Here is a 19,787-nt window from a genome sequence, read left to right as displayed (position 1 = left end):
ATGCCAACGCCACATCCACCCTCCCGCGTTTATTATAATCCCAACAAGAGCTGTAAGCACCACAGATAAAATGTCTGTGTGTATGTACAAATACATTTTGTAACAAACATATCAGTATAAGCACATCATGCATTTTATGAGTCTGCTACTTTGCAAAATCACTCCTCTATGCTCAGAAAAGTGTGTTCACTGGCTCCCCTGCTGTGGGTGGAACTGCAGAAACCTTCCCCAATCATTATTATTTCTACCTCATTTATAAGGCTGTAGGCTATTCTCTCAGAGACAGAGGCACACTTTGCCCATTTCTGAGATCCATTCTTGACATAATCGGCCTTCTACAGCTTCCCACTTTCTCATTATCATCTGTTTACCAATCAAAATACTTGCCTGAATCCAGTTTGCTAAGGGTTTTCATGTGATCAGTGGATTAAGGATTTCCAAGTAGGCCTATGTATACACCAGGACTAAGCTCATGATCTAACCCTGCAACCTCTGTGATGTTTAATATTTTTTTTCAAATAGGATGTAAACTTTGCCTTCAGCAGTTATTCTGTGAAATTTACTGTTATTATTATTATTTATTATTTTGCGGCCAAACACCGGTGTTGATTTCTATAACTGAATAAAGTTTTATTTTAAAACAATGGCGCAGACGCAGTACCGGCTAGCCGCCACACAGTGGCAGCAGAGTATGATCTTTTTACGGCTGCAGCGGCGATTTGCAAGTGCATCACATCTGTCAGTGACAGGCACGACGCAGCAGGACTAATTATGTGAAGTTTGACCGGTGTCTTCACACTTTTCATGAGGAGAGTAAACAGACTTCCGCTTCACAAATATGTTCACTTATCTTGGCTTCTCAGGTTGCCGTCTCTCCTCATCATTCCTACATTTCCCTCATGTGCTCTTGCACAAAAAATGTCATTAATCGATGTTACATTGTCTGAAACACTCTCCTGACGCGTATGAACTGTGCCTTCAAATCAGGGGCACTGCAGTGAGTGTGACCCGCTTTCAAGATGCAGTGAGGAAGAGGAGAGGATGGGGGCACCTCATGATCTGAGGAGAGAGGGAGAGGAAGAGAGAGAGAGAGAGTGTGTGTGTGTCAGTCCCACAGTGTTTTCTCTGGAGAAGAGTCCAGCCTGGCTGCTACAGAGGAGGCACACACCCGCTATGTCCCGAATTGCCTGCTGCAGGTATGTAAAGTAATGCCAGTGATTAGTTGCTGTGTAGACACAGACAGTCTCTTTAACATGGGAGCGTCAGTCTGCTTATTAATTAGGCGCCACCGTTTAATTGGGATGCACGGGCTTGTACTGTAGGTAGGTGACGATGTAGAAAATGTTGTCCTGTAAATGACACCGGCTGTGGAGCTGCAGACTGAGGAGCTCAAGTCAGCTGTCAGACGGTGGAGAAGAGGATTCAAACAGAGCACGGCGCAGTGTTTTTCTGCGATGCTTTCAGGGGTAAAAGTTTAAATAGATCAGCTTGGATGAAACAAATCAGCTGAGAGATGCAGGCAGCTGTCCGTGGTGCTGAAACTCAAAATGTTGCCCTATCACAGGGAGAAGTTTTTATCTCTCAGATCTAGGGTTTAGTGTCTTAAAAGGTTGTGATCTCTGCTGATATCAGTTGTTTGGGTCCCACCCTGTGGGTCACTGCATGTTTTGTAGCAACAGGACTCCAAGAACTTTGGCTTTTTACATGTTTTTGATGCAACTTTTATGTCTGTTTGTGTCTCCTTAGCATGATTTGTGATAGAAGAGGAGGCAGGTGTTACGTCTTTAAGCATTTCTAGGTTCATGTGATGGCCTAATGATTATTTTCATTATTTTCTCGACTACTCGATCAATTGTTTTGCAAGTAAATTGTAAATGGATGGAGAAACAAAGCTGTTTTCTGTGACCAGCAGTCCAAAACACAAAGATATTCAGTATATTATCATAGAGGATAAAGAAAAGCATCAAATCTAGATCAAACTGGAAGCTACAATTAGAGAAAGTTTGTTATGTATGCTTAAAAAATGATTAATGGATTATCAAAACAGCTGCTGATCGATTTATTCAATCAACTGCATGATTAATCGACTAATTTTTGCTTTGTGTGAAAAACAGGAATTAATTCTCCATGTCTGTCATACAGGTTGACAACGCTGAAGGAGAAGCAGCTGACTTAATTTCCATTTTATCCAAAACTGGATTGATGGACCTCCATTATGGCCAACTGGACATGATTCTGCACTCAGCACCTGTGGCACAATGTCGAATATGATTTACCTGACTGCCTTTAGCATTTTGTACCTGCCTGTTTTGCTGTTTGAGGCATTTGTCTTGTCTAAGGGCAAGTATGAGAGGTCAGTGGTGCCGAGCTCTGCCTCTCGCCTGGTGGCGAGGATGGACGGGGATGTTATAATCGGTGCCCTCTTCTCTGTCCACCACCAACCGTCAGCTGAGAAGGTGGCAGAGAGGAAGTGTGGAGAAGTCCGGGAGCAGTACGGCATCCAAAGGGTGGAGGCCATGTTCCACACTCTGGATCGGATTAACTCGGACCCAAACCTGCTGCCCAACATCACCCTGGGCTGTGAGATCAGGGACTCCTGCTGGCACTCCTCGGTGGCTCTGGAGCAGAGCATCGAGTTCATACGAGACTCTCTCATCTCCATCCGGGACGACAGGGACGGCTCCAGGTGGTGCATCGAGGGGGTGCCCTCCAGTCAGCCGCCGCCAACCAAGAAGCCCATCGCAGGGGTCATCGGGCCTGGGTCGAGCTCAGTCGCAATTCAAGTTCAAAATCTTCTGCAGCTGTTCAACATCCCACAGATCGCCTACTCTGCAACCAGTATCGACCTCAGTGACAAGACACTGTTTAAGTACTTCCTCAGGGTCGTGCCGTCAGACACTCTGCAGGCCAGGGCTCTCCTGGACATCGTCAAACGATACAACTGGACCTACGTGTCTGCAGTGCACACAGAAGGTAAGACATATTTATCTTAAAGGGTTTGTCATGTTGACCTTTAGATGTGGAGAAGTGAGGAGGCTCAGACAGATATCTTTGGGCTCTTGTGTGGGCATTTGTTGAAGCATCATGCACAGCAGTGTGACCAAAAAAAACAATTCAACACCTAGCCCAATCTCCCCTCAGATACCCTCCCACTGAGTAAACAGGCTGGTTTGGATTCCATAGCAGACTCTTTCAGTTCAGGAAAAAGACAATGATGAGCAACACTGGGAGAATGAACCACATTGCAGACAGTTGGCAATAGACAGACATGCTTTGTGTGGGATCAGCCCAGACACCAGAGGAAATGTTGCCATTGTATGTCTCTGCAAATCACGAATATGTTACATTTGTACGATTCATACATTTCATGATGGGTTTCTAAAGTGATGTAGTATATGAGCTGATTTGTCATTGGGACGTGGATGGCATGACACCTTCACAAGACGCCTTCCAAGGTTTAGACCACTGCAGACCACTGTTAGAGACCAACAAACAACAAAACCGATCGTTTTTCATGAGTTATTGCTCTGTTTCCAGTAAGTTTTAGCCAACAAATATGTTTAGAGCAAACTGTCACTGTTGGGATAGTTCAGCAAGAAGCGGTTGTGTTTTTACTGAGCCGCTGATGAATTTTTTGCTGGTATAATTCCACAAAAAACATTTTCTCCCCCTTTCTTTTAAACTGAGACATTGGGGATGGTGTGATGAAAAGTGGGTGTTTTCTTGAGACATCCCTGCATTTCCTGCAGGAACAGTGCCACCAAAAGTGGTTGTTTTTTACTGAGACGTTGCTGCCTTTCCACCAGGGAAAGTGCGACGAAAAGCTTTTTTTAAATTTTGTTTTTTTACTGAAACATCCATGCATTTTCCTGCCAGTGCCATGAAAAGCATTTTTTTTTTTCGCCAAGACATTCCTGTGTTTCCATTAGGGTTAGTGCCATGAAAAGCATCTGTTTTTTACTGAGATATCGCTGCATTTCCTGCCAAATAATACCACAAAAGGCAGTTGTTTTTTACCAACTCATCAGCAGCCTCTTCAGCCGTGCTTGTGCCACAAAAAACTTTTTTTAAAAGCCAAAACACGATCTATTTCTAACCATAACCACAGCGTTATTGAAACTCAAAGAAAATTTAAGTTTTAACATATCCACTATATAACCATGTACAGATGTAACATACCTGTGGTTTGCACAAACATATAATGCCAATATTTTTTCTGCCGACTGTTTTGGTAGGACTGACTTTCATGGCTGCCAAGATCTGCAGACCAATTAACCCTCCATGTTGGACAAGGACAAACCTTTATACACACATAGCATGGCTAACAAGAACATAGATCACAGGGGTGGTCTGCTGATTAACTGAACCTACACAAAGATTGGGGAGTCACAAGAGACAGATTCAAAAGAGAATTGTCGGAACTGGAGCAGCAAAAGAAGAAATATCTCAATATGTAGTCCCTAGTGTGGGCCAAGCTCCAAAAACACTGGCTCCTACATTTCCCATGATGCAGCTTCTTTCTTTAGAACCTGTCACCAGACACACCCAGTTTGATTCACAGACTTTGGAAAGCTCTCATCAGAACCACAGGAGACATAATGCAAATGTTTTCACAGGCTGAATAAAACACCTAAACTGAATTAATGTGTAAAATCAGTGGAGTGTCCCTTTAATAAATCAACTGTCCTGACTTTTGGTGTTTGTCTGTCTTGTTGAGGCAACAGGAAGGCAAACAGGAAATTAAAGAAAAGACATAAGAGATACCTTAGAAATTTATTGAGCACATAAGCATCTCTGTTAGCTCAGCACTGATTTAATCAATGTTGTGTTTTGCTGCAATTTTACAACTGCTATTTTATCTCATGAATGACATTAGCAGACTGCTACTCTAACAGCAGGTGGCTGCAGACAGTTGTGCTCTGTTTTGTGGAGCTCATCTACATGATATTAGTATGAATAGAGGATCGATCTCAGAGGAGGAGAGAGAAAACGATGTTCTCCGTGCCCTTTTATGGAGAATGTGGAGTTCATATTTATGCATCAAAGTCTATAAAGACTATTTTCATATTTTACCTTTTTCCTTTTCTTTCTTAGTTTTGCCAGCAGGAGTCACCTTGTTGCTCCTGCAGGTTTTAGCTGAAGTTTTTTAATCAATTAGTCGAGAGAAAGAAAATGAACTGGCAGCTATTTTAATAACCAGTTAACAGGTTGAGTAATGTTTCATGCATATATGAAATCAAACTAAAACTCTTTGGGTTTTGGTACCTCTGGTCGCACAGCAACAAACGATTTAAAAATGTTACCTTGAGTTTTGGGAAACTGTGATGGACCTCTTTCCCAGTTTTCGATGATGAATCAATTAATCAAGAAAATAATTACCAGATTAATTGATTTAAAAAAAATAATCAGCAGTTCCAGCCCTGGGAGAAACCTGCATTTGAGTTGCATACAATGATGTTCTATTTTGTGTTTAATTATCACTCCAGGGTGACTCACAAAAGTTTATTTTTTTTCCCACTCATCCCTCAGTCTCATCTTAAAAATCACGCTTTTGCATTACTTAACAGATCTTGCAAAACATTTACATCTGTCTTATAGAAAACTGCATTTTCTAAGCATGTAAAAGCATATAATTATAATACAGATTATCATAATTAGGATTCCTCCCATTGTTAAAAGTCCTCAGTAAGAAATCAGCTGAGATCACCTGACCCACCTGAGGCAGGGAGGATAAAGCAGCTGTCGACAAAGGATCCACGTCCCTCAGGTGCCATCACTTGCAGTTAATGCGGGGCTATATGTTGCCTCCCTGTCTTTATTTATTCTTTTGTGCAATAGCTGCGATATGTGTGTCCTGTAAGTTTATGTCAGTTAATACTTTGATTTATCTTATTATTGCACAATATTAGATGATCTCTCTCTCACACACACTCTCAACTACCCTGCCTTTAAAATAAAACTGCTTTTCTTTAAATGAAACCTGCTGACTGCCTCTCCATCCTTTCCCCTGTCAATTAAGTTAACACCAGTGTCTCCAGAACACCCACAGTGCTTGGCGACAGCAAAATGTGAGATGTATACCTGAAATACCCATAAAGCAGCTGTTGTAATCTCATTCATATTTTCACAGAGGGAATTTGTGACAAGTTGGCGATAAGCTGATAAAAATCCAATCAAAACCTGGCAAGCCTTGTTTGTTTACTGCGATGAAGATCTGTGTGTGCTCTTGGCAATAAAATAAACACCTGTCAGCCAAAATAGAAGCTTTTTAAATCATTTTTTGAGGTTTATTATTTGTGGTGTAACCTCAAAGTGTTGTCTTATACTCATGGATGGATTACTGAACAGGCCCAAAGCTGGGCCTGGCTCTCACCTGGGGCACGTTCAGTCTCAAAACATTGTGCACCATTTTGCTACGGTATGTCTCTTTAAAAAGTGGTGCAACAGGCTTTTGGGTATGTTTTCTCTCGTTTGGTGGGTATGTCAGAGGTGTTATCCAATCAGCATTGAAATATCTTAGATAAAAGTCTAGTAGATCTTAACTTGTACTAATGTTTTTTGCTTTTATCTCACACTTGCTTTGACAGTGTAAGCATATGTTTCCCTGGCCACTGAAGCCCCAATGAATTAAACCCCACCATACTAAGAGGTAGTGCACATGAGTTATACAACAGGGTGTTCAACGCACTGCTGTTTTCATTTGAGCAAATGTTTTGCATCGTTTTGTTGAGGCTGAATGCAGCCCTGCAAAGTGGGACTCAAAATGACCACAAAAAATGAAACAACTACAAAGATACACAAAATGACTAAAAGGCAACCCCAGAGAGATTTAAAATGACTACAAAGAGACTCAAAACTACCAGAAAAAGACACAAAATAACTACAAATAGACTCAAATGACAAGAAAGAGACTCAAAATGACCAGAAAGAGACATTAAATGATTACAAAAAAGACTCATAATGACCAGAAAGAGACATTAAATGACTCCAAAGAGACTCAAAACTACCAGAAAGAGACATAAAATGACTACAAAGAGACTCAAAATGACCAGAAAAAGACACCAAATGACTACAAAGAGACTCAAATGACAAGAGACATAAAATGACTCCAAAGAGACTCAAAACTACCAGAATGAGACATTAAATGACTACAAAGAGACTGAAAACTACCAGAAAGAGACATTAAATGGGTACAGAAGGATTCATGTGACCAGAAAGAGACATAACATGACTACAAAGAGACTCAAAACTACCAGAAAGAGACATAAAATGTGTACAAAGAGACTCAAAACTACCAGCCAGAAAGAGACATAAAATGTGTACAAAGAGACTCAAAACTACCAGAAAGAGACATAAAATGGGTACAAAGAGACTCAAAATTACCATAAAAAGACACTAAATGACTACAAATAGACTCAAATGACAAGAAAGAGACATAAAATGACAAGAAAGAGACACCAAATGACTACAAATAGACTCAAATGACAAGAAAGAGACATTAAATGACTACAAATAGACTCAAAACTACCAGAAAGAGACATTAAATGACTACAAATAGACTCAAAATGACCAGAAAAAGACACTAAATGACTACAAAGAGGCTCAAAACTACCAGAAAGAGACATTAAATGGGTACAGACTAGAGGGATTCATGTGACCAGAAAGAGACATAACATGACTACAAAGAAACTCAAAATGACTATAAAGAGACTCAAAATGACCAGAAAGAGACATTAAATGACTACAAAGAGACTCAAAATGACCAGAAAGAGACATAACATGACTACAAAGAAACTCAAAATGACTATAAAGAGACTCAAAATGACCAGAAAGAGACATTAAATGACCACAAAGAGACTCAAAATGACCAGAAAGAGACATAAAATGACAAGAAGGGGACTTAAATGACAAGAAAGAGACATTAAATGACTACAAAGAGACTCAAAATGACCAGAAAGAGACATTAAATGACAAGAAGGAAACTTAAATGACAAGAAAGAGACATTAAATGACTACAAAGAGACTCAAAATGACCAGAAAGAGACATTAAATGGGTACAAAGAGATGTAAGCCAACTCAAAAGAGACTCGAAATGAAAACAAAAGGGCGCAAAATAACCACAGACACAATACAACAAGAATCGAGACACAAAATGACCACAAACAGGAACAAAACCACAGAGAGGTGTGTAACGATTACAAAGAGACACAAAATAAAAACAAAAAGAGGCTCCTATGTTGGAGAAGTGGTGGGGCCTTCTCCATGTCTGTGCCCAGGGGCCCATTGTCTCATGATCTGCCCACACAGATACTGGTGTTGAGGTCACTTGAACCCTGTTTGCTCTTGTTGTACTGTTGTTGTGTTGTTGATTCCATTAAAAGAAGTTACTTATAAGCTAAAGTAAGAGGTGTTTTCTGTTCCCAACATATTGATTCTCTCCTGAATGAAACTTCCCTAACAGCTCCTCTCGTCTTTCTCAGGTAACTACGGTGAGAGTGGGATGGAGGTGTTCAAAGAGCTCGCCTCACAGGACGGCCTCTGCGTCGCCCACTCTGACAAGATCTACAGCAACGCCGGGGAGAAGCACTTTGACAGGCTGCTTAGGAAACTGCGAGAGCGTCTGCCTAAAGCCCGAGTGGTTGTCTGCTTCTGTGAAGGCATGACGGTCCGAGGGCTGCTCATGGCCATGAGACGACTCGGAGTAGCTGGAGAGTTTCTCCTAATTGGCAGGTTTGTTAGCGATTGTTTCCCCCACGGGAGTTTTTGTTTTCTCCGTCTGTTTCTTTTTTGTTTTGGATGAAAAGCTTTCAAACAAGAATGATGAAAAGAGTTCTCGCTTTCATGTTCGCTGTGGCTTTTTGGGGGATTTTAATGGCCGTGGAATTCAGTCAACACAGCCTAATAATGAGACAGTTAAAATAAGAAACAGGAACAGCTTCTCGTACCACATGGATTAATGACATTTGTGTCGGTAATGAAGATAATTGTAGATGACAATCACAGTTTCAATCTCAACAATCTCACCACAAGGTCCATTTAGTAGCTGCTCCAGAGCTTTCAGTTGAGTCATGTATCTTCTTCTGGAACTAACCCTTCGCTAAGCCCCTCCTAGAACGGCCACTGTCCAAGTCTTTGTTAGCAACCGTAACTAGGCATTGGAGGTCTATTAAGCTTTCAGAACAAGAGAAATGAGGAACCTGCAAGTCCAACAGCAGATATCCTGTTTAGAGACGGGTGTCGTATTGTTTTGCTTTTTCCAAAGCCAAACAGGCAACAGGAGGGATTTCTATATGGATTAAACCAGTGGTTTCCAACTGGCCTGGCCACAGGGTCCAGAATTTTAAGTTTGGAGGTTGGATACCAGTTTAGGCTTTTGTTTGCTTTAAACACATAGAAAAGCAGGATACTTAAGTTTTGCTAACATAGGCTAAAAGCTACATACTGTAGTTAAAGCTATATATAGTCATAACTAATGTTAAATGTTTGCTTAAAGGTCCAGTGAGTAAGATTTAGGAGGATTTAGAGTCATCTAGTGGTGAGGATTGCAGAATCCAAATAGCTGAAACTTCTCCCAGTTAGAATTCCATCAGTGTTTGAGCTTTTTACAGGGAGCCGAATTGTCCGCAGAGGTTTCTTCTCCCGGGCAAAATTTTGCAGTGAGTACTGGTTCACACAAAACTGATATGAGCTGAAATATTCTGTGTTCAAGTTTGTTCCAGATTGTTCTCCCACAGGGCTTTTAGGTTTATCCTTCATGTTTTTTTGGAGGAAACATGTTCAACTTTCCAACCAGGATGATGAAAAGAATTGTTTCTCTTAGTGCTGCTGTTTTTATTTAAGTTTACAGAGGGGTTTTCAAAAGGTATTAAAAAAATGAAAAGAAAGAGGAGAAAAGTTCTCAATGACCTTGAAAGGTCTATTTAGCAGCTGTTCTGGATGTTTCATTTGTTATTATATAACTCAAAGCTGTCAGTTTTTAATCATAACTTCAGCTATTTGTGCCTCATTTATTGACATGGCATTTGTGAATAGTGAAGATGAATTGTTGACCAGACCGGTCCTTTGAAGCTGGAGCTTTCAGTCGTATCACATGATCTTCCTCAGCAGGTGGAGTTGACATATCTATGTTAAGAACTTAAATGACTTTTTCTCCAGATTGGCTCTAAGATTTATATTAAAACTTCTTTTTTTGTAATTGCAATCTTTATCGCATTCTTAACATAAAAATCATCTGTCCCATTGTTCATTAAACTTCATTTTTGACCTTGGAAACAAAGGTTGACAAAACAAACATACTATAAGGAAGATTTAATAGCTGTTCTAGAGCTTTTGCTTGTATCATTTAAACCTGTAATTGTACATTATATTTATTACAGCAGCTACAGTTAGTTTTTATAAGTAGCTCTGTTTTCAGTCTTCTTATCTCGTGGAGAGCTGCCCCCTCGCAGCTCTCTGCTAGCTCATTTTCGGTGGTTGGCGTACCAGCATCCTGTGTCTTTTTTTACATTTATCAGGCATGTATATCTTTCCTAAAATTATTTCACATAGTCTTACTCAAACAGGGATTGTGAATAAGTGGCTGAAGAGCGGTTTCATTCAAGAAAAACTGTTGGCTTATTATTATTATTATTATCATGAAGACATAACATTAAATGTTGATAACTTCAGCTTACTTACCAAAATTACCATTACACAGCAACCAAATCTGTTAGTATTAGGCTTCCATGTAACCTAGGTGTATGAACGATACTAAAACAAATATTACTTTGGTTCACCATCATCATGTTACAGTTATTAATCCTACAAAGCCACATTACATACACATGCATTACCTCATTGCTATACATCCTGCAAACAGCTTTGTTTAAAAAAGGAAAAACAGTATTATAACAAAGTTGCGTCATTCTTTCAGTTGCTTCAAAACAAATGCGTGCAGCTAGATCAAATTCTTTTCAACACCTAGCAGAGGTGCTCATGGGAAATGAAGTCTTAATCCTGGGAAACGCTTCCACTTTTGTCAACAGGGCCCACCCAGATCATCACAAAATGAAAGTTCCTTGTAGTTGCTTTAAGGCCGGGGTCATCACCTTTACTATCCAAAGAGCCATTATTGACCAAAAATAATTTTTAAAAAATCTGCGTGGCGTCGCAAAACATATTTGAGGCTTTTTTGAGGGTAAAACAGCTCATTAAGTCTAAATTAGCCTACACTAATAATGTAAATGAGCATTCGTTCATGTTTTACCACAAGGCGGTGTCTCTGCAGGGCACTATTTATGATTATATAGGGTTTTAACTTTGCAGAGCTGGCCGTGAAAGCAACCAAGTCTGTCCACGCACTATGAAATTCTCTACTTTATTGCCAGACTGTAAGTTTTGGATTTGGCATCCAGCTAGGAAGACTCAAGACTAGCCTGCTATCGAGGTTCAAGGAAAAGGTGCCAGGCAGTAGATTTTTCATGCACATTTTAGTTGTTGAAATGTTACAACATGTTTTTATTTAGTATAGAGGCTTCACATTTTTACAACTGGAGAATGTAAAAAAATATTTAGGCTTGCAACATTGATATTTTAAACTCAAAATATTGACAAAATAATCAGTACTTATATCCAGATAATTCATTTTGTCAAAGCCACAGGGAGCCACTGGAGAGGAGCTAAAGAGCCTCATGTGGCTCTGGAGCCGCAGGGTGCCTACCCCTGCTTTAATGTTATTTGTCAAGAACATTTCATATACAGCAGCAGTTCAAAGTGCCTTACTAACTGTGTAATAGATAAATAGGGCAGGATAAAATATGAATAGTAATAATAATTGTAGTACATTAGAACATGAAACTGTACATCGTCCTGAAACATGATGCCATAATCCTGTGAGAGACATACAGATGTTATACTATTTCTCTCCGCTCAGTATGGATGGTATACACAAAGTTCATATGGAACCAAAATATTCTTTTCTTCCTACAGGGAGTAGAGTTCCTCTGAAAGCAGAAGACGCTTTGAGTCGGGCTCAGTAATGAATAATGCATCCACGCAGCGAGCTCTCCCTCTCCCTGTCAGATCACAGGCAGGATGGGCTAATATGGGACAGCACCTCCAGCATAAGCTGGGGAATGAGGAGTAGTGAACATCAAAGCCCATATCAGCACTTATACCAGACATTCCCTCTTTGTGGAGTCTCAGCTCACCTCAAGTCCTGTTAGGAGGAGCTCGTCGCAGCACCTGAAACGAGGCTGCGATAAAAGCTCGCCATGGTTAATTTACTGAGAGCGGCTCATTAATTGTGGCTATTTTATTCACAAAGGCTGATGAGAAGGAGTCGAAATCCCTTCTTCTCAACCCAAATGATGAAATACACGTGTGAAAAAAAGGGAGTTTAAACTCGCTCTCACCCCTTCCACTTGAATTTGCACTGCTGCTAAACTCTCCACGGAAGATAAGGAGGGCGTGAGTTTGGTAGAGCAGTGTGTGTGTGTGTGTGTGTGTGTGTGTGTGTGTTGTGTGTGTGTGTTTTCTGGGTCAAGGAGACTTCTGAAAAAGGAAAATGTTTTTTAGAGCAATGCAGTAAGTGAACACATGCAGCCCTGTGCAATGGGCCAATCGAGAATGCCCGAGGTGCTGGTCATCAGCCATCCATCTTCTGCTGTGTGGAGGATGAAAGAAATGGCTGCTCTCACACCACAGATCCCACACATCTCTAACAGCAGACAACTCATTTGATCGACTCTCAAGAGAAATAATAAAAGAATATGTCAGCTTTATGATCCTGTGCTTGACAAACATTTGACTCCTAATCTGTTTTGCTTTGAAAAAATCCTCTTTTATTTCGTAAATTCAGCTGACATAAATACACTCTGCTGCTACTTTCAATATGCAACAATGCCTCCTTGCCCCAAATTAAATGATTCATGGACGTGTGATATGATATTTGTGTTATGAATGTGTACGTGCGTGTGCTGGACGTCAGAGCTGTAGGATTTTGGCACTCAGAGTGTTGGACTGGAGGGAGTGTGATGCTGAGAAGCAGATGGCCAGGTACTGTTGATACTGTCACACTGGACAGCCATTGTCAGCTCATTTTTGAAGTGCCAGCCAAGCCAAACGTGCTATTGGCTTTAATTTTTTGCCAAATGTGGGCTTTTGTAGGCTGGTGACTGATATTTTTAGACTGTGGATGAGGTGTGTTTTGTGCAATATTGAGTCTCTTAGCATGATTCTGTTTTGAATACAAGGAGTCATTGTTTTGCACCAGATTTATTTCCGTCTTTGCAGCTTGAAAAAACATGTTGTGCAGCTTTAGAACAGCATCATTATGATATCAGTAGTTTCTTAACACAGTGTCATTCACTATAGGTATTGAGCCAACACATTCTCACTCCCAGCTTATAAAATACTGACGCTTGTTCAGTGGCCCTACATGTCAAGTTATGATGCTCTTGGTACCCCTCCAGCATTAGTTTTAGGAAGCGTAATGAGTTTTGGTTTCACACATTAAACAACCTCCAAGTCTCGAAGTTGAAAGTCTGGAGTCTGTTTGACCAGCCCACCCAGTGCAGACTTTCTTGCTCTTTACACTATGGCAGTTGCTCCGACCGTTAAAAATGCCACCGCCCGGTTCCACTCATACCACGCCGTGATGCGTCGACAACTGCTGCTGAGGGCCACTGACCTAGCATCAGTATTTGACAATGTTGATTCAACAGTCAAACTCTGAGATAAATGCCAACTGCCTTTCTCTTTTCCCATGGCCTGTCCCCAGATGCACTGGACTTTTAATCAACTCCAGTGTAAACACATCTGCATCGTTATTAGACGTTCAGAGCAAAGGATGTAGTATAAGGAGTGCCAAAGTCTGCTTAGGTGGGTGGGAGTTGAGGTAGATGAGTCCAACAAACACCAGACTTTGACCCAGGATACCAGTGTTTTTATTTTGTGTCAAAATAAAAGTTAGCGGGGCGTCGGTGGCTTAGTGGTAGAGCAGGCGCCACATGTGCAAGGCTGTTGCCGCAGTGGTCGGGGTTCAACTCCAGCCTGTGGCCCTTTGCTGCATGTCACTCCCTCAAGCTCATCTGTCCTATCAATTAAAGGCTTAAAAATGCCCCAAAAGATATCTTAAAAACAATAAAATAAAAGTTAGCGCTGAGTGGTTTTGTCATGTCAGTTGTTAGTCACTGGTTAGTCATGTGAGTTACATGGCTAAGCTCAACCACAATCTTTACTAACCCTGACCAAGTGATTTTGTCGCATGAACCTTAACTGCCAACCCGTTTGTAGTCTAATGAGTCAAGTTACCCCTTCTGTGTCAAGGTCCTCCAACCCACTGTGTCAGGGGGCAGCTGTGGCTCAGAGGGTCAGAGAGCAGGTCGTCCACTAATTGGAGGATTGGTGATTTGATCCTCGGCTCCTCCAGTCCACATATTGAAGTATTCTTGGGCAAGATACTGAACCCCAAATTGCTCCCAATGGCTGCTCTATCAGTGTATGCGAGTGTGTAAATGGTTACTGAGTAGCAGGTGGCACCCTGTATGGTAGCCTCAGTCACCAGGGTGTGATTGTGGTGCTATGCATTTTCCATTCAAGATACAATGCAAAAGCCTGCCCCACATCATGTTACAACCTCAAATGGGGCCACATGAAAAGTCAGGGGATCACCAAAGATATCATCGTCATTTCCTGGGGACCATTAAAGTTTGTGCAAAATTAGATAAAAATTAGCCTAAAACAGAATTGGACACTGCCATCCCTGGAGCCTCCCTGCTATCTTAAAACGAGATGCAAATGATGAATTGATTTGCAAAGCAAATTGGATCTTATTGTAGGTTTGACAGCCTTTTTCATGTAATTAATTTATTCATGTTGTCAGGCTTTGTCAGACTGAATCGAACTGTCAATAAGCAAAAACATAAATTAGTATAACTACTGGCCTAACTGTTGGCATTTGCTTTGAAGTCATTTCATACAGTTTTTGTGTCCATACGTTCCAGTTGTCATACCTTGTAAGAATATTACCTTTCTGCTCGTGAGGATTCGCATTTTGTGGCCAGGAAAATGATTTGTAATGTTTATTATATTCAGTTTGTTGTTGCATTCTAGGGAGTTGTTTTTGTGCCAAATCATCCTTAGAACGCTGCTATTTAAGACCCCTCCACATCCACTGTTCTCCCCCTTCATTTCTCACTCATGCAAGCACACTATCACATATATGCATCACAGATTTGATCCCACACTGCTTAGAAACACTCGAGCTGCATTTGCAACTGAAATGAGTTTTTTTTTTATTGATTCACATCTGAAGTGTCAAACAATAGCATTTGTCTCATTGGCATGGTCTTTTGTGAGAGGATTCAATGCAGGATTGATTTTCAAACAGGCGAGCATGTCAGCTATAAATACAAACTATGACCATTGGAGGGACAGAATCACACGTGAGAGTCTGTGTGGAGGCTCGTTTCTCTCCGGGGCAGATTGTACTGCTACACTACTAATCTGTGAATTCTCACCGGACTTGTGATTGTGTCTGTGGACTGGGAGACTTTTCTCTTTTTTTTTTTTGAGTTCTTTCAGCAAGTACAGAGAGCGCTCCACGCCCCGCAGTGGGAAGGCTGAAAGGGAAACAAAGTCAGAGCAACAAAAGGGAGGAGGTGTCTGCAGGATTCAGTGTGAGGCTTGTTAGTGAGGCTGCATGTAGCTTCAAACATAACACTGTCACAGACTTCTGGAGCTTCAGCTGCATCCTAAAACAACAGTTTCCCTTTTGCCAGGTGCAGAATACTGTTTGTTACTCATCATACTGAATTTCTTTCAGATTTTTTTTCTCAGCAAAAGGATTTCATTTTATTTGACTTCAAATAAGAAACAATAAGACAGCACGTTAGTCATCCTGAGGGGAAGTGTTGTGCAGCAGCTAAAGAACAAAGTGGGAAAGAGTGCAAATACAATGTGTGCAAATATCAATAAACAGATTTCCAAAATCTAAAATATACAGAATGCCAAAAATATAAACAAGGGGAATGGTAAGGATGTTGCTCACATCTCCAGTTGCTAATAGCTGTTAAAGCTGGAGGTTTGATAGTCCTTGTTGCAGACCTCTAAGCAAACACATAAGCTCGTAATCCTTCAGCTGCAACATTGTCTCTATAGACAGCGTTTGGTTTTTGGTTAATTCTCCTACATTCTTGGCACATGAGGGAAGTTTCAGCTGGTTGCTAAATCCACTAAATCCTGCACACTAGATCTTTAACAACACTTGAGCCTAATTTATGTTTGGGAGCTCAACACTTTTAAGGAGTGGCGCTTGACATGAATGACACTTGTGACAGAAAAAAGTGTCAGTAGTGTTACTGTCGTAGTTTTAAATCCACATCGACTCTGACTTGCATTCAGCGTCTCTGTCCGCAGAGGCAGCTTAAAGAACCACAGCTGGCCAAACTGCCGTCACCAGGCTGACAGACAGCAGATGTTTACTAAACAAAAAAAAAAAATCATGTCAGCACCAAAGGAGGAAATCAACATTGTTCATATTAATTGATTCACTGATTTTATGTCACCGCCCACCGAAGCAAGTGAGGGGAATCTGCTGCTCACAGGCAGACTGGGAGCTGATCAATCAATAAATATATGGTTAATAAGTTAGAAAACACATATACAGCAGGCTGTGTCTGTTATTTCAAACAGCTGTCTATGCAGATTATGCACTAAACACAACAGAAATAGATTCGGATGAAAACACAAGGGGTCTCTGGTTAATATGGAGACAACTGAAATATTATTCCGAAACATAAATTGAAAATGTCAAACTGTTCTTTAGTATCTGCCAAGCGACACTCTTCAAAAGTGTCAAGTGCCCTTAGGTACTGACATTATAAAGGTATTTCCAGAATCCTCAAAGACTCCTCTAACCATCGAGAAGAGAAATGATCTTACGTCCTGCTTGATAAAAAAGATTTTTCTGACTTGTTTTCTGTCCAGGTAACTGGAAATGATGTGTGCGTGTTTTGCAAAACACATGAAAAATATGTGTTATATCTGAGTGAAAATATGAAATAATAAAAAGTAACACCAATATAGACATTACAATTAATATTAAGACTTTTGAAATTTTGCCTTAGTTCATATAAATTGAGTGTTTTTAAAAATGATGGAGGCCAAATGTTCCTACAATGCTCAAGTTTGTCCTTGAAAGCAAACCTGCATCTTTTCAGGTGAAGGGTACCTGACAAATTATCCTGCCAGTGTACTGAAGCTTTTCCTTGTGCTTTCCAGTGTTACAGTGTAATATTATTTGCTGTTACAAGGCCATGAGAGCCATGAAAACTTCCCTTACGGTGGACAGTGTCTGTGCTGTGCCAGAAATGGGCATCAGTGGCTTTAGTTGCATTGCAGCACCAACCACCCTTGAACATAACTTTAAAAATGTCATCCTGGTACTTAACCAGCTTACAGGGCAGGGGATAAAGCTATAAATGAAAGTGACTCTGCAGAATTATACATAAGTCACATTATGTTGACACTTCAGGGAAAATGCAGTGACTTAATTTTGGTGTAACCTGTGTAACACCTTAAATTCATGTTGGATTAAGCACTGTCATTTACAGCTGCTATTAAGATGGTTGAAAAAGTCTTTAAAGGATTCTGTAAATTCCTTCAGAAAATAGTGCTGTAAATAACCTTCTGTTTTTTATTTTCAAACAGATGTTTAGCTCTGTGACTCTAATGTAATGTCAACAAATGAGAGGCACAGACTGGGGCTGGCTCCAGTGTTACTATATGCAGTGTGCTCCTCTCTGCAGTGATGGCTGGGCAGACCGAGTCGAGGTGGTGGAGGGGTATGAACAGGAGGCTGTGGGCGGCATCACCGTGAAGCTGCAGTCTGAAGAGGTCTCCTCCTTCGACGACTACTTCCTGAAGCTCAAGCTCAGCACCAACACCCGTAACCCGTGGTTCCCTGAGTTCTGGCAGTACCGCTTCCAGTGCCGCCTTCCCGGACACCCGCTGGAGAACCTGAATTATGCACGAAACTGCTCAGGTAGCTAAACAATTTGTCAGGCAATTATGATGTTTCCTGCAGTTTTTTTCCTGGTTTACATTTTTTACACCAGCGTGCACATCAGCTTGTCTTTTTGAACTGTTCTGATGTGTGCAATGCCCAGAGGACGATGCCAGAAGGCCCCGTAAACTGGAACACAGTCTTTAATAATGAATTAGACTGCCAGAGGGCGGAATTCTCTCTGAGTCAATCCAATAACACATATTTTTATATTGTTCATTTCTGTGACACGTGGCTTTACAGAGGATGATGAACTAGGTAAATTAAATCCTTTTCTTTTACAAAGGAACAGAATAAATTCATTAGCTTAAGTTCTTGGTTTCTCGAAACAATGCTCAGCAAGCATGTTTCCAAAACATATTTTTACATACTGCTCATACATGTTTCTTTTACAAATATTTCTACAGAATATATATTTACGTTTTCAATCTTAATTTATGAGGTTGCTGTTTCCATAAACATCCAGTAATCATTTTTAAATTATTTCAAATTCATCATATTGATAAACGTAAATATAAAATGATGCATGCAGCAAAAAAATAATAATTGTACTTTTCAGTTGGCAGCTCTTAAGGTTTTTTCAAGTGTATTTGTTTTTGCCATCGCACCTCACTTCCTGCAGTTGTTTTTAATCTTTTATTCCTTTGCAGCGTTTGCACATTATTTATGAGAATAGAGCCTCTCTTCTTTATTATGCACATACCTCAAGCTTTTATCCATTCCTACAAGGCATCACATTTTAATAGCACTTAATAGAGTATTTATTTATGCCTCATAAGTGGAGATAGAGTTATTGTTTGCTGTCCTGTCACTTCTGTTGTTTTTTTTTTATAATATTATTTATATTTTTTTGGTGTAGAGCTCCAGGACGGTGAGTGAATCCCTCTGAATGGAACCATAACGCTCCTCACTTTGGCAATATACATAGAGGTTGACTGATATTAAGGTTTAATCACAAGATGCGATCATTTAAGTAGTCAGTTTATGTTCTTATTTATCTCTAAACGTACTATTAATCTCAGTTAACCTCTAATATATGAAGCTATTGGGATGTTTTTATTTGTTTTTTGTCACACTGCAGTGAGAGCCCAATGATTTAACTGCTCTCACTCTGTGCTCTCACACCCTTTGTGGCCTTGAGTCGTACAAAACAGCCCAATAACATTTCAGTGAGATGGCTGATCCGGCTTGAGTTGCATGTAGCCACAGAACTAGTGAAGCCATATCACAACAGATAACTCCTACTTTCAGTTTTTGCAGTTTTGCTCATATTTGGAGAGAGAAGGTTCAGTTGTCTTGAAGCCGACTAATCCCGACGTGCAGCAGTACTAGGCCCTCTGCTTGCATGCTGACATCGTGACATCATTGCATCATGACTGAAGCTCACACAGCTCAGCGAGTGAGGCGAGCGTCAAAGCCAAGGAGCTGTTAAACTAGGTCATCACCAGCAGTTCCCATCGGACGCTCACCCAGCTGCTACCCAACTGAATTTACTGTTTATGTGTTTGTTTGCACAGGCAGCCGGTTTCCCAGCAGTCCCTTTTTTAACGATCATTACTTGATCTAACACAAGTGGTGAGAAACACCATCGATTGATGATGCGCCTAAAGCTTGTCAGCCTTGTGTTTCACACAGTTAAATGTTGGTTTGTGCAGTGTGTGAATCCTGTCTTACAGAGTTTAGAGAGAAGGGCAAATGCAGCGACTGACAATGTAAATGAAAAATTATGTAACGAGAGGGG

At 40.6% G+C, this 19,787-nt stretch overlaps 1 protein-coding gene across 1 annotated transcript in view; it reads left to right on the top strand.

Annotated features, from left to right (window-relative positions):
• Positions 1-1,165: 1,165 nt before the first annotated feature.
• grm1b (glutamate receptor, metabotropic 1b) overlaps positions 1,166-19,787 on the top strand; it is a 32,829-nt gene continuing 14,207 nt past the window's right edge. The window contains exons 1-4 of the mRNA XM_050061603.1: positions 1,166-1,196; positions 2,143-2,973; positions 8,481-8,730; positions 17,790-18,025. Coding sequence (XP_049917560.1) covers positions 2,259-2,973; positions 8,481-8,730; positions 17,790-18,025 — 1,201 coding nt within the window. The 5' untranslated portion in view covers positions 1,166-1,196; positions 2,143-2,258. The remainder of the gene's footprint in view (positions 1,197-2,142; positions 2,974-8,480; positions 8,731-17,789; positions 18,026-19,787) is intronic.

Source organism: Epinephelus moara, chromosome 14 (assembly GCF_006386435.1).
Source record: "Epinephelus moara isolate mb chromosome 14, YSFRI_EMoa_1.0, whole genome shotgun sequence".
NCBI classification, from domain to species: Eukaryota; Metazoa; Chordata; class Actinopteri; order Perciformes; family Serranidae; genus Epinephelus; species Epinephelus moara.
The sequence above is the reverse complement of the archived record's forward strand: the minus strand, read 5'-3'. Positions and strand labels throughout refer to the sequence as shown.